Below are 14,555 nucleotides of genomic sequence, written 5' to 3'. Positions count from 1 at the left end.
ACCAGCCCCCCCACATTGCCCAAACCAAACAAAACTGGTGCCGAACAATTCTGCTATGATTGTGCTGGTTTGTGCTGCTAAAATTTTTGTTTATGCTGCTTTTGTTTTGAATATATGAACAAAAAAATTAGAGGTCAAAAGTTCAAGCAGCCCCCCCACATTAACCGAATCGAACAAAACCAGTGTCAAACGTTAGTGCTACATTTGTGCTGGTTTGTGCAGCAAAAATTTTTGTTTGTGCCGCTATCGTATTGAAGATATTCATACTTTTTTCCAGAGGTCATCAGAGTTCATTTCTTCCAAAGTACAATGGGGCAGATTTACTTACCCGGTCCATTCGCGATCCAGCAGCGCGTTCTCTGCAGTGGATTCGGGTCTTCTGGCGATTCACTAAGGCAGTTCTTCCGACGTCCACCAGGTGTCGCTGCTGCGCTGAAGTCCACTGAGGCCCGCCGGAGTTCACGATCCGTTGTTGGGTGAAGGTAAGCGCGTGTCCAGCGACACTTTTTTTTTTTTTTTTTTTAAATGCGGCGATTTTTTTCGAATCCCTAGGGTTTTCGTTCGGCCCCACCCCTGATTTCCGTCACGTGCATGCCGGCGCCGTTGCGCCACAATCCGATCACGTGCGCCAAAATCCCAGGGCAATTCAGGGAAAATCAGCGCAAAACGGAAAAATTTGGGTAACCCGCCGTAAAAACGCAATTCGTGCACTTAGTAAATGACCCCCAATGTGTTTGCTAGCTCCCCCTGGTGATCAAACCAGGGAAGTGTCAATAAATTAGTTTTTTACCAGTTCATCCTAAACATCTTTAACCTATGTAAACACCTAAACATACCTTACAAATGATAGCGGCACAAACGAAAATCTTTGCTGCACAAACCAGCACAAACGTAGCACTAACGTTTGACACCAGTTTTGTTTGATTCTGTTAATGTGGGGGGGCTGCTTGACCTTTAATTTTTTGTTAATTTATTCAAAACAAAAGCAGCACAAACAAAAATTTGAGCAACACAAACCAGCACAAACGTAGCAGAATTGTTCGGCACCAGTTTTGTTTGGTTTGGGCAATGTTTTGTGGTGGGGGCTGGTTGACCTCTGGAAACATTCATTAATATCTTAAAAACGATAGCGGCACAAACGAAAATTTTTGCTGCACAAACCAGCACAAACGTAGCGCAAACTTTTGACACCAATTTTGTTTGATTTGAACAAGGTGAGAGGCCAACTTCACTCAGATGCCTCATGCTTGTTGTCGTGTGCCAGCTAGGTATATACGTGTATGTATATAGATGCAGAGTAATGGTGGCTGTACAGAAACGCTCAGCCCATGGAAACACACTGTACGTTGGTCTCATCCCACAGACTGCACACATTGTACAGAACGTGAGTCCTTGCATCATATAGAAATATAATGCAAAGACTCCCTGTCTGCGGGCCAGAGTGCAACACCGATACTGTAACCCCTAGGACAGCGCTGGCAGTGTGGCACAGGTAAGCCCACACATAGCTCTGTCAGTAGATAAATAAAAATGATACAGGTATTGGAGGGAGATGACACAAAGAAATTTTACTTTTTTAATTGTAATTTTGTAATACATCAAAAAGGTTGAAGAAGTAAAAAAAAGATTTTATATTTTTTTATCGCTGTCTCGTATTGTTTTTTTTTTCCACACGGTGAACACTGCAGAATTCACTGCCATTCATAAAATCCCCCCTGCTGGCTGTCCGTCGCTTGTACTCACTAAGATGCTCCTGCCTCTTAGTGAATATAGACAAGAACTGTAAACCAGTTTTTAACTGGTGGAGTTTTTTTGCTATAGAGACTATAGTAAATCTGGTGACCAAGCATTAACATCCCTCTCCACCTTCCCCCCCACCCGCTCTCTGCCCCGACATGACCATAGTGCAGGACGGAGAAGCTAGAAAACTAGTGAAGGGAGGTGAAGATTTGTGTGCAGTTTTCTGGCATAATGAATCTCCCCCATTGTGTAAAAAGCCCTGGCTTTGCTGCTTTTTCACATTTCTCCCCAATAATTAATACGATGTATAACTCAATGGTCCAGATTTATTAAAGCCCCTGTGCCAGTTTTCTGTCTGACTTTGTACACTGTTTTCAGTGCAGTTTGCACAGTTTTTAGTAAATCTGGGCCAATAACTTTCATATACCCTGAAAAGATGGCATTATAATCCCAAATTGCCTGCAAAATACAAACTCTAATATGGGTACATTGATTTGAAAATTTAAAGTAAAGGGATCGCTCTTGCAATACAATTGGGGGGTGGGGGGGCTTGGCTATTAAGGCCTAATATAGGCCAGTCACTAATGGGTTAAGCTTACTAGTTGCTGGTAATAACAATGTGGCCACCAAGTGTCGCGCGTGCCATAAATGTTTTGCAGACACTTCTTAAATACCTGTGCAAGCAGTTTGCACTGAAAAGAACAGGCAAAGTCCGACAGAAAACTGGCACACAGCCCTTAGTCAATGTGGGCCAATATGTGACGCCTAAAGATTGCTACATCCAGCACTTTCCCGCACTCCCACCAGAGGCAGCACGTACGCCCTACGGCTGCCAGGCCTGATCAGCTTTTCGCAGACAGTTATGTGACTATGTTGTTATGTAAAAGCCTCTAATGCAACATGTGCAGCGTAATGCGGTTATTATAATAATACAACATCCCCAGCTGTGCGCTATAGTAAGGGGCATAACATGATTACCATAATGAAAAGCAGTAAGTGCGCTCCACAGCAAATAATAATGAGGAGTCTGCTCCCAGTACTGCACAATGTCCAAGGAATTGCAGTCGGAAACAATTTCCAGGATGACACAGACTGATTCTTACATGAAGGAGTGGAAGAACGCTACTTGAAATGCTGTATTCAGATGAAAAATAATGTCAGCTAATGAGCGTTCTGCTTCCTATGGGGACACGGAAATGTTGTATCGTAAGACAACTTAAGGGACCCCTAAAATATAAAAATATAATAGTAAAACTAATAGAATATTATTATCCCACATCACATTTATATATTTAGCATGTTGTTATGTTATTTTTTTACATTCAGATTCATACAAACTTGGTGGGTGGTTTGGGTGGCCATGAGCTACCTAGAAGTATTGGGCCCTGGGACACCACCTGAGCCGCCTATATTATAGTCCACTACTGCTTACATGCTGGTGTGTGCCTCCTCTGGCAGGATCCCCTCTTCTTGTAGCTTCTTATGCCTTGTTTGCTTTTACAAAAACACAGGCTCTAAAAATTATGCAAATGAACCTGAGGGGCTGCTGAATTAATTACCCACTATGAAGCCCAGAGCCTTCCTGGCTAATTTGCATAATTTTTAAAGCCTTTTTTGTGAAAACAATGTCATAAAAAGCTAAAAGAAGAGCAGATCCTGGCAGAGGTGAGGCTGAGAGGGATGGTGTGTTGGGATAACAAAGAAATACCTGGGGCATTGTCTTCCTCATATGCATACAAAGTAAAAGAACACTTTTAAAAGTTCAGAGGTGACCAAAAAATCCTCTAGGACATCTTTCTTGAAAAAGAAATATGTCAGGTGATCAATAAGTAAGGAAGATACTTTATTACATAGTCTACCTAGCTCAGGCAGTGTAGAAATGCTCCAGATTTGTCATGGTGACTGATAGCAGATGAATAATTTGGATCATCTATAGCAATAGTGGCGAACCTATGGCAGAGGTGGCACTTAGAGACCACTCTTTGGGCTCTCGGGCTATCGCCCCAGCACAGAGATTGCTCAGCTGGAACTATAGGAAGAGTGAGACTGTGCGGAAAGGGTTGTATTATTATTGGAGATCCTACTTTGGGACAGCGATTCTAGCTACTTGGAAGACACGGGAGAGAAGCTCCGATAACATAGATTTTTTTTCTTTTAATGGTATCGGGGTCAACAGATGCCAATATTGTTAAAAACCGTGGTCGTGAACAGAGCAGTGAGTTTCCAATAACTAGCTGCTTTATTGACACTATCTGATAAATAAAAGGGTTGTTTGGTTAGGGCACTGGATCTCTAAAAGGTTCATTAATCACTGATGTATAATGGTAAGTGTATTCCATTGATTAGAAACTTACTTTGCACCAGAAATTTTAGGTGAACTAATATCGCTTTTGAAAGGCCAGGCCTGCCAAACTTATTATTTGAACAAAATAATTTGTGAATTATAGAATTTCTACCATGTACCATCATTGTACCACATGATTCTCTGGTGGGCCCAGTATATAGGAAGAATGGGCCCCAGAGTTCCAACAGAATACACACAAATGTAAAGGCTAGGAAGGTCTCTTTCCTAGGGGCTAATTGAGAATGAGTGCTGTTATTTTATATGGTAGGCCCATGGAGCCCCAGTATGACACTGTTTGCTGTGCTATCTATAGTTCATCCAGATGTCCTAGGAAGGTAAATGGCCGGGGGAATGACACAACCACAGAGAGGACAATAGAATCACATTGATCAAGGGACAGGAAGTAAGTCCACTTATGAAAAGTCCAAATTAATGCCACGTGTCTTATAGACATTGATGCTCCACTAGGGTGGCGAACCTATGGCATGGGTCCCAGAGGCGGCACGCAGAGCCCTTTTTGTGGGCACCCGGGCCTTTGCCCCCGCACACTAGATAAGACTCAAAGAATCTTCCTGCAGTTCCAAGCAACTTGAAAGATGCGTCTTTCAGTCATATTTTGATAATTACTTCACTACTTGGGACTGTAGGAAGAGGGAGAATTAGACAGGGTCGAATTATTTTTGGAGGACCTCCTACTGGCCCCACGATTCTCTGTGTACTCAGGGACACTGGAAAGAAGCTAAAATGATGACAATTTTCCATCTTTCTACTGTGTTGCTGTCCTCAGGAGCCCAGTATGATTCAAAGTTGTTGAACAGGGTTGGCACCTCGCGATAAATAAGCAGGGTTTTGGGTTGCAGTTTGGGCTCTCGGCATCTAAAAGGTTCGCCATCACTGCACTAGGGGATGCTCAGAAATATGCTAATATATTTTTCCACGGTAGGAAATGGAAAACAATGCCTCCTCCTTTTGCTGCCTTGAAAGGGGAGCCCCATTAACACCAAGCATGGCCTACATGAAGCCTAGTAACATAATGTGGGATTAAGCCAAACCAACATATCTATTCCAGAAGATACAGAAGTGCAGACAGCGCTGTTTCAACCTGGTTGGGTCTCCTCAGTACAAAGTAGGGAAATGGTCTGGCTGAGTTAGAGGCTGTTGACTAGGGTCAGGAATTGAGAGTTCTCCTTATGGAGAGTTTGCCAAATAAGGCCGCCTTATAGGTGTCTGGAGACTTATAGCCACTGGTGCTCCACTATGGTAATCTGGGAAATGTACGAATATGTTTTCCAAATTGGGATATGGAAACAATGTGGGGAGTTAAATTGAAATTAACCCTGTGCAGGTCAGCAGAGTAGTGGAGTGCCAACCATGGTTCCCCAATGCCTTCAAACAAGGGTCTGCTATCTGTCCAGGTATTCTCTTTCTTCTCGCACACCAACTTTTCATAACTGTGAAGGACAGAGATGGGGATCTCCATTGCCAGGGCAATGAACTGTACGAGGTGGGAAGCGCCAATGAAATTTTTGACATAATAATAATAATAATAATTTTTATTTATACAGCACCATCATTCCATGGCACTTTACAAATCATAGGGGACATATACAAATAAATATTACATTACAGAGTACAAGCAGTCATATGCAACAATAGGAGTCAGGGCCCTGCTCGCAAGAGCTTACAATCTATGAGGAAGAGGGGGCGAGACAAGAGCTTACAGTCTATGAGGAAGAAGGAGGTGACACAAAAGTTTACAGTCAATAAGGATGAGTGGATGACACAAGAGCTTAGTCTATGAGGATGAGTGGATGACACAAGAGCTTACAGTCTATGATGATAAGGGGGTGACACAAGAGCTTACAGTCTATGAGGATGTGGGGGTGACACAAGACCTTACAGTCTATGAGGATGAGTGGATGACACAAGAGCTGCCTTACAGTCTATGAGGATGAGGGGGAGACACAAGAGCTTACAGTCTATGAGGATGAGGGGGTGACACAAGAGCTTACAGTCTATGAGGATGAGGGGGTGACAAAAGAGCTTACAGTCTATGAGGATGAGGGGGTGACACAAGAGCTTACAGTCTATGAGGATGAGGGGGTGACACAAGAGCTTACAGTCTATGACATTTGTGTGACGAGCACTGGGCAGAGAATCACAGCCTCTAAATCAGTGGTTCTCAACCTTTCTAATGGTGTGACCCCGCAATGCAGCTCCTCATGCTGTGGTGACCCCAAACCCTGCAACTCGCAGTAAAAACACAGTAAAATTGCGGTTCCGATGGCTTTAGGCGACCCCCGGTTTTGGTCGTTCGACCCCCGCCGGGGTCCCGACCCACAGGTTGAGAACCACTGCTCTAAATCATCTATTGGAAAAGAAGTGGTAACATTTTCCATCCTATGGAATAGTTACATGAATTACCTGATATATTTTCAATTGTAGCAATTTGATGATCGCCGTCATTTATGCCATAACAAATGTAACGGTTGTATGTATAAAATATTGCATGTGTTATCTATTTTGTGATCTTAATCTAAATTTTCTCTTAAAATGGAAGAAATATCTTGTAAATATTGAGTTAATTCCCCACAAGGTTTGCTTAGTATATACTACTATCCTGTAATGATCTGTTCCCTATCTAGCAGCATTACTTTAGGCAAATTTCAAGACTACGTGTATAATGGAGGAAAAGCCATATACAGGCAGTCCCCGGGTTACATACAAGATAGGGTCTGTAGGTTTGTTCTTAAGTTGAGTTTGTATGTAAGTCGGAACTGTATATTTTATCATTGTAATCCCAGCCAGAACTTTTTTGGTCTCTGTGACAATTGGATTTTAAAAATGTTGGGTTGTCATAAGAATCAATATTAACACTAAAGCTTCGTTACAGACACCTTTGATAACGGTTTCAGCTGATCATTGTAGTCTAGGACTAAAGTACAATAAATTACCAACATCCAGAGGTCCGTTTGTAACTATGGGTCGTATGTAAGTCGAGTGTTCTTAAGTAGGGGACCGCCTGTATATCGGCTGCACTGCTGATTGTCAGCCTTAGTAGAAAAATATACTTTTTAATAATAAAAAATATATTTTTTTTTTTGTTGCATGTCCAGTAACATGGTGCTGTGCATTCATACCACGGATAAGAGTAATACTGTAAATGTGATCTGAAGTCTTATACATGTACAAGTCTGAGCCACTAGTGTTAATGGAGATGTGAGGTCGCCCCCTGTCTGCCGCTAGGTATTTGTGATGCTATTCTGATTCTGCAGGGTGCCCATCAGCATTTTATGGAAAGGACTGTGCCAATGTCTGTCAGTGCCATAATGGAGCCGACTGTGACCACATCACTGGGCAGTGCACATGTAGAACAGGATTCACAGGCAAACACTGCGAGCAGAGTAAGTGACCTGTCACCCAGTGTCTTGCTCTCCAGGAACTTTTTTTCCCCCCCGTTGCATTGAACAGTGTCCTGTTCTGTGTCTGTCTGCCCCACCCCATTACAATAGCGGTATGATCCTCCTAACTATTCCACTGTACATTACAATACAAGAATGTTATACCTATGCTACAAGACCTTGCAACCAGTGTCTACATATATTATATATATAGTATACCTTAAAAGGCATGCACCCTAAAATCAAAAATGTATAGCTTTGTACAGCGCTGCATAATTTGTAGGCGCTATATAAACAAAGAATTATTATTACTATTATTATGCATCTTCAAATAGCCCAGAATTTGAAACCTTTTCACATATGGCCACACAGCTTTCCAAGACTTCTGAATGGCCAATTAATCATAAAGTAATATAGCATCCCTATATATCTAAAATGTAAAATTACAAAGTTTTTGATTTTAGAGAAAAGTGCCCTTTGTATAGAAATTTATCCTGCTTTATTACTGTCATTCAGTGGCCTCTCTTTTTATTCTAGAATGTCCGCCGGGGACTTTTGGATATGGCTGCCGGCAGATGTGCGAGTGTCTAAACAATGCAACCTGTGACCATGTTACTGGAACCTGTTACTGCAACCCTGGTTTCAAGGGTATCCGCTGTGATCAAGGTGAGCGAATATCTCATATCGGGATTACACAAGTACATGAGGATGTATAATCCCAACGATGACAGTACTTATCTCTGTGCCTACAGCTGCTCTAATGATGGAGGAACTAAACCCTTACACCAAGATCAGCCCAGCACACGGCTCTGAGAGACACTCCGCCGGTGCCATTATCGGGGTCATTGTCCTCCTGCTGATCATCATGACCTTATTAGGACTCTTCTTGTGGTACCGACAGAGGCAAAAGGACAAAGATCACGACATGCCGAATGTGTCTTATACCCCAGCAATGCGTATGACGAGTACAGACTACTCTCTCTCAGGTGAGCTCGGTTTCTGGTCTCTCCACTGGGACTGACTTGTCTTATTTTACTCATTATTTGTTAGTTCCTTTTTTAATGTCATTAGATAATGTGTTGGAAAATTAAGATATTGATGCTGTAGCCCAGTGATGACAAACCTTTTAGAGGCCGAGTACCCAAACTGTAACCCAAAACCCTGCTTATTTATCGTGAGGTGCCAACCAAAAATTAAAGCAGTAACTTATTGCTCCCTTTTCAACAACTTTCAATCATATTGGCCTCCTGAGGACAGCAACGCAGTAGAAAGATGGAAAATTTTCATAATTTTAGCTTCTTTCCAGTTTCCCTCTGTACACAGATAATTCGGCACTGTCTAATTTTCCCTCTTCCTTCAGACCCAAGTAGCGAAGTAAGTATCAAAATATGACTGAAAGCAGCATCTCTTAAGTTGCTTGGAACTGCAGGAAGATTCTTTGAGTCTTGTCTAGTGTGCTGAGGCGATGGCCCGGGTGCCCACAGAAAGGGCTCTGAGTGCCACCTCTGGCCACCACTGCTGTAGCCTACAATTCTCTAGTAAGTTAGGGAATGGGGTACATCTGACCTTCCTTTGTCCTCTACTAAAGTTTCCTTAAAAGGAGCAAAATCTTTGCGCATGTGCAATCAGGACCTGTATCGCACAGCTGGCTCTGGGTTGAGTCATGCAGCTGGCTGCTTCTCAGGTGCTGATTGGGCATGTATAAGAGTACCCGAGAGCCGGATGACGTCCCCGGGCTGATTGGTAAGGGTCTGACTATTAGGACCCCCATCAATCATGAGATTGGGCCCCCCAGAAGTCTGTAGAATGATGGTACCATTATCACGTTGAGCCTGCAACTCCATTAAGTACTATGGGAGTAATAGAAATTACCCAGCACAGCACTTTTCTCCAACACTTAAAGGGGTTGTTAACTTTCAGCAAATATTTGATATGGTTTGTGTAAGGAAAAGTTATACAATTTTTCAATATACTTTCTGTATCAATTCCTCATGGTTTTCTAAATCTCTGCTTGCTGTCATGCTATAAAAGCTTCTATTTTTACTTCCAGTGGATATAAATTTGTGCCTGTGATGTGATGGACATGCATGTGCACTAACCGGTATTATCACAGAGAGTAATGGGAGATGTGTGATAATAACGCCTCATGCACATGCATGACCATCACATCACATGGACAGATTTCTATCCACTGGAAGTAAACATAGAAGCTTTCTAGAGCAGGACAGCAAGCAGAGATCTAGAGAACTGTGAGGAATTGATACAGAAAGTATATTGAAAAATTGTATAACTTTTCCTTACAAAAACCAAATCAAATATTTGCTTAAAGTGGACAACCTATTTAATGAGACAGTGAATGGGACTGCTGGAGAAAGCTGCGAGCTGTGCTGCATCTTTAGTTATATCCGATAGTGAGAATAGATTGCTCGGGTCCCAATCTAATAATTGGTGGGTTCCCAGCTTTCAAACCCTCATTGATTCAGCTTGATATTCCCTTTCCTGTGGATCGGGTATAACTTTAAAATTTGGTACAACCTCCTTTAATGATACAACCCCTTTTAGCATTGCTTTCTGTAATGTATATGTCCAATGGGAACCATTACATAAATAAAAAACCTCTTCTGCAAGTTCTGCACATTTACTAAGGACCTTTGTGCCAGTCGGACTTTGCACATTCTTTCTCGTGCAAACTGCCTGCACATGTATTTAAGAAGTGTCCGAGACACATTTGGGTGATGTCACACATGGCGTTTTTGGTCCGTTTTTAAACATCAGTTTTCAGTCCGTTTTTGGCAGTTTACCATGCATTTGGCTGCTTACAACCTGTTTATCTATTAAGATAATTGGGAAAAATGGACTAAAAACGGACCAAAAAACGTGTGGCATCACCGCTTGTGTCGCACGCGACTCATTTGTGTTGCAGCCACATCTATCATGCAGCATCCAACAGAAGTGTGTTGCACACCCCATGTTAAAGTTGCACTCAAAAAAATTGGTGCACCAACAGTCCAAGGGGGAACCAGATTCATGATGAACGGGCGCCGCAAATCCTGAATCTGGCGCCGTCTGCACACTACACTGGCAAACTGCACTATATTTAAAAAATGTGGAGCGTTGTTTTTTTTATTTTTTAAGACACAAATTAAATATTTAATTAGGATATTGGTTAGGAGCTTACGGGTCTGTGCAGAATTAATAAAACTTCAAGGCTGCAATTAAACAACTAACGTATGTAACAAATTCAAAAACATGGCATATTACATAGTACTTCATCTATAAGGAGGAATTGTACCCTATATGGCATCTGGCTGTTGAATTTCGTTTTTGGCTTGATGTGTCATTTACACTATTCAGAAATATATGCTCATAATTCAAGATGACAGCAGGGGGAGCCAAAGCTCTCATCAACACTCAACTGTACTAGTATCATATTATTAATTATATTTTTATGATCTTTTTTGGTCCCCCTTTTTAAATCATACGTAAGTCAAACCTCTATTATTCTGTATAAAACAGGAGGGATAACAATTCATACAAGTCAAGTTGTACAGTCATTTTTTATCTGTATCGATCCTGTTAGATGGCAGACAGGATTGATGTAGTTCTGAAGTACCTGCTCCTAAAAAAGTGATACAAGATGGGGAATTTTCACAGCATTGCTAGGTAAATTTTGAGGAATCTGGAAAAAGTGGGTGACACTGACAACCATATTAGTTGTCATGTAACATTTCCACTAAAGTCACTAACATTTCTTAAAAGTCAAAAATGTATATGTGGAACTTTTAATAAATGTCCCACATCAAAGTCATTGACAGTAACTTGAACTGCATTAATGTATACAGCTGTGGTACTACTTTTACATCATCCTCATCTTCCCAGCAGATTGAGATAGCAGAATACTTTTACTCCACAAATGGGAATGACATTTCTGCATTTGGCAAAGTTGTGTTTAGGTTCAGGAACCCCTAAGCAGCTGCTACATCAGAGACATAACTAGAAGCGATTTTAAATGAAACAGAGACATATTATATGGAGCTTTAATGCTGGTAGGCAGGAATGGGACAACGCATTCTATTGTCATAAGCAGACAAAAAAAGCGCCCGCTTGTGTAACGATTCTATCCTGACAGATGAAAAATGAAATGCTGCCACCCCCATTTAAAATCCTACAGAAGGAATCTGTGAAATTAAACACCACTGATTTATTAACAATCAAGCAGTTCACATTGAAAATTTGTAAAAAAAAAAACCATAGTAAACATAGCGCACACATAAGTATATTGTTACATCTGTGATTTACATCTTCAGCAGTTTGTACTGTCAGTCACTATATCGCACTTATTACTATGTACCTGCAGTCTCTATACTGCACATATAAATATATCTCTGCAGTCACTATACCATACACATAATTATATCCCTGCGATCACTATACCGCACTTATTACTATGTACCTGCAGTCTCTATACTGCACATATAAATATATCTCTGCAGTCACTATACCGTACACATAATTATATCCCTGCAATCACTATACCGCACTTATTACTATGTACCTGCAGTCTCTATACTGCACATATAAATATATCTCTGCAGTCACTATGCCGTACACATAATTATATCCCTGCAATCACTATACCGCACTTATTACTATGTACCTGCAGTCTCTATACTGCACATATAAATATATCTCTGCAGTCACTATGCCGTACACATAATTATATCCCTGCAATCACTATACCGCACATATTACTATGTACCTGCTGTCTCTATACTGCACATATAAATATATCTCTGCAGTCACTATACCGTACACATAATTATATCCCTGCAATCACTATACCGCACTTATTACTATGTACCTGCAGTCTCTATACTGCACATATAAATATATCTCTGCAGTCACTATGCCGTACACATAATTATATCCCTGCAATCACTATACCGCACTTATTACTATGTACCTGCAGTCTCTATACTGCACATATAGATATATCCCTGCAGTATCTATACACTGCACCAGGCCACAAAATATGGCCATTTGCATAGGTTTTAGACAATGTACATACTACTAGATAAATACACACATTATACACATATTTACACATCGACTTTCATCTGAGACCCATCACTAATTGTTCATCGTAAATAATCGGCTCGTTTGTGAACAACCCATCACTAGTGCACCTCTGTTCTATAGGTCCCACAACAGCAGATGCGCAGTAGCCCCTGATAACTAGAAGCTCATGTGACCCACTGACCAAGCATCAGAACCCCAAAGCTCAGCCTTAAAGGGGTATTCTCTTCTGGGTGTTCACATTCAGTTTCATTAATCTGCCGTATATAAACATTTCTTCAGTTAGACGTTATTTTAAAAAATTTACCTGTATGAAGATAATTTCTCATAAATTTAGTCATATGGTCCCTTAGAAACAAGACATGTGTCATTGGATACGGCCACCTCTGCTGGAGGGATTGCACAGAGACACAAAAGGTTTTTTGTATATGAAATGCTCGAGGAGTTACTGCATGTCGCACAGCCGTCCTGTGGTAATGATCGCTGAATCCAGGTGGTCCGGCAGGGCTCAATAGCGCATGTCTGGCCACCGCTGCCAAAATGTGAGGTGGTCGTATCTGAGGAAGCCAAGGGACAACATGACTACATTTATGAGAAATTATCTTCACACAGAAACATTTTTTTTAACCCCTAGGCGCACCAGGACGTTATAGTACGTCCCGGTGGCTAGATACTTAGCGCACCAGGACGCACTATAACGTCCTGCTTCTGGCACCGGCTCACGAACGGAGCCGGTACCAGAAGCAGCGGCTGTCAGCTGTCTAGTACAGCTGACAGCCTGCGCTAACACCCGCGAGCCGACTCCGATCGCGGGTGTTAACCCCTTACACGCCGCGGTCAAGCATGACCGCGGCGTGTAAGGGTCTTCCCCCTATGGATCGGATCCCCCGTGCCGCTTACCGGGGGATCCGATCCTCTCCTGGGCAGCTCCGAGGACTGGCATGTGCCCCGGAGCTGCCCGGTTTCCATGGCAGCCAGAACCCTTCCGGGTCTGACTGCAAACTGTCTGAGCATGCGCAAGCTTGCTCAGACAGTTTACACTGCTCTACAATAAAATAGTATTGTAGAGCAGTGTATTGAACTTAAACCAGTGATCAGAGTATCACTGGTTTAAGTTCAAGTATGTAGAAGTAAAATTATGCAAAAACACTTAACACTACACATTATAATAAATAAAAAATAAATACATAAAAATATAAGCCCCTAAAATGTCACTTTCCCATAAAAACACTTAATAAAGTATAAAAAACATAAAAACACAAAAAACCCCCGCATGTTTGGTATTGCCGCGTCCGTAACAATCTGCATAATAAAACAGAATTGTTACTGGACCCGCACGGTAAACGCCGGAGGAAAAAAACGCAAAAAACGTTCCGAAAAAAAGATAATTTTTAATTAATACCCTATAAAAAATGCTCTAAAAAGTGATTTAAAAAATTTTATGCACTCTAAAATAAGCCCACTAAAAAGAACAACTGTTCTCGCAAAAAATAAGCCCCTAACCAGATTTGTCAGCCAAAAAATAAAAAAGTTATGCATATGAATAGATGGTGATGCTAAAATGAATAAGATTTTCTCCAAATTAGTTTTTATTCAGTACAATTGAATAAAATACACAAAACCCCCACATATTTGGTATCCCTGCGTCCGTAACAATCTGCATAATAAAACAGAATCGTTATTAGATCCGCAAAGTGAACCCCGTAAAAAACAACCTCAAAAAACTCTCTCTGAAAAAAAGATGATTTTTTATTAATGCCCTTTAAAAATGCTCTAAAAAGTTATTTAAAAAAGTTACGCAATCTAAAATAAGACCACTAAAAAGAACAATCCTTCTCGCAAAAAATAAGCCCTTAAACAGATTTGTGAGGTGAAAAATAAAAAAGTTATGCATATGAAAGACGGTGATGCTAAAATTAACAACAATTTTGCCAAATTACTTTTTATTCAGTAAAAATGGGAAAAAATTAAAAATATATATAAATGAAGTATTT

At 41.1% G+C, this 14,555-nt stretch overlaps 1 protein-coding gene across 8 annotated transcripts in view; it reads left to right on the top strand.

Annotated features, from left to right (window-relative positions):
• The window catches only part of MEGF11 (multiple EGF like domains 11), a 298,071-nt gene that overhangs the window by 264,640 nt on the left and 18,876 nt on the right, over positions 1-14,555 (top strand). For 7 of the 8 annotated variants that reach the window (XM_072148689.1, XM_072148690.1, XM_072148691.1 and 4 more), the window contains 3 exons: positions 7,360-7,488; positions 8,023-8,151; positions 8,238-8,471. In XM_072148689.1, the coding sequence (XP_072004790.1) occupies positions 7,360-7,488; positions 8,023-8,151; positions 8,238-8,471 (492 nt within the window). The remainder of the gene's footprint in view (positions 1-7,359; positions 7,489-8,022; positions 8,152-8,237; positions 8,472-14,555) is intronic. The other variant, XM_072148692.1, reaches the window with a different exon arrangement.

This window comes from Engystomops pustulosus, chromosome 4, assembly GCF_040894005.1.
Source record: "Engystomops pustulosus chromosome 4, aEngPut4.maternal, whole genome shotgun sequence".
In the NCBI taxonomy this organism is placed as follows: Eukaryota; Metazoa; Chordata; class Amphibia; order Anura; family Leptodactylidae; genus Engystomops; species Engystomops pustulosus.
The sequence above is the reverse complement of the archived record's forward strand: the minus strand, read 5'-3'. Positions and strand labels throughout refer to the sequence as shown.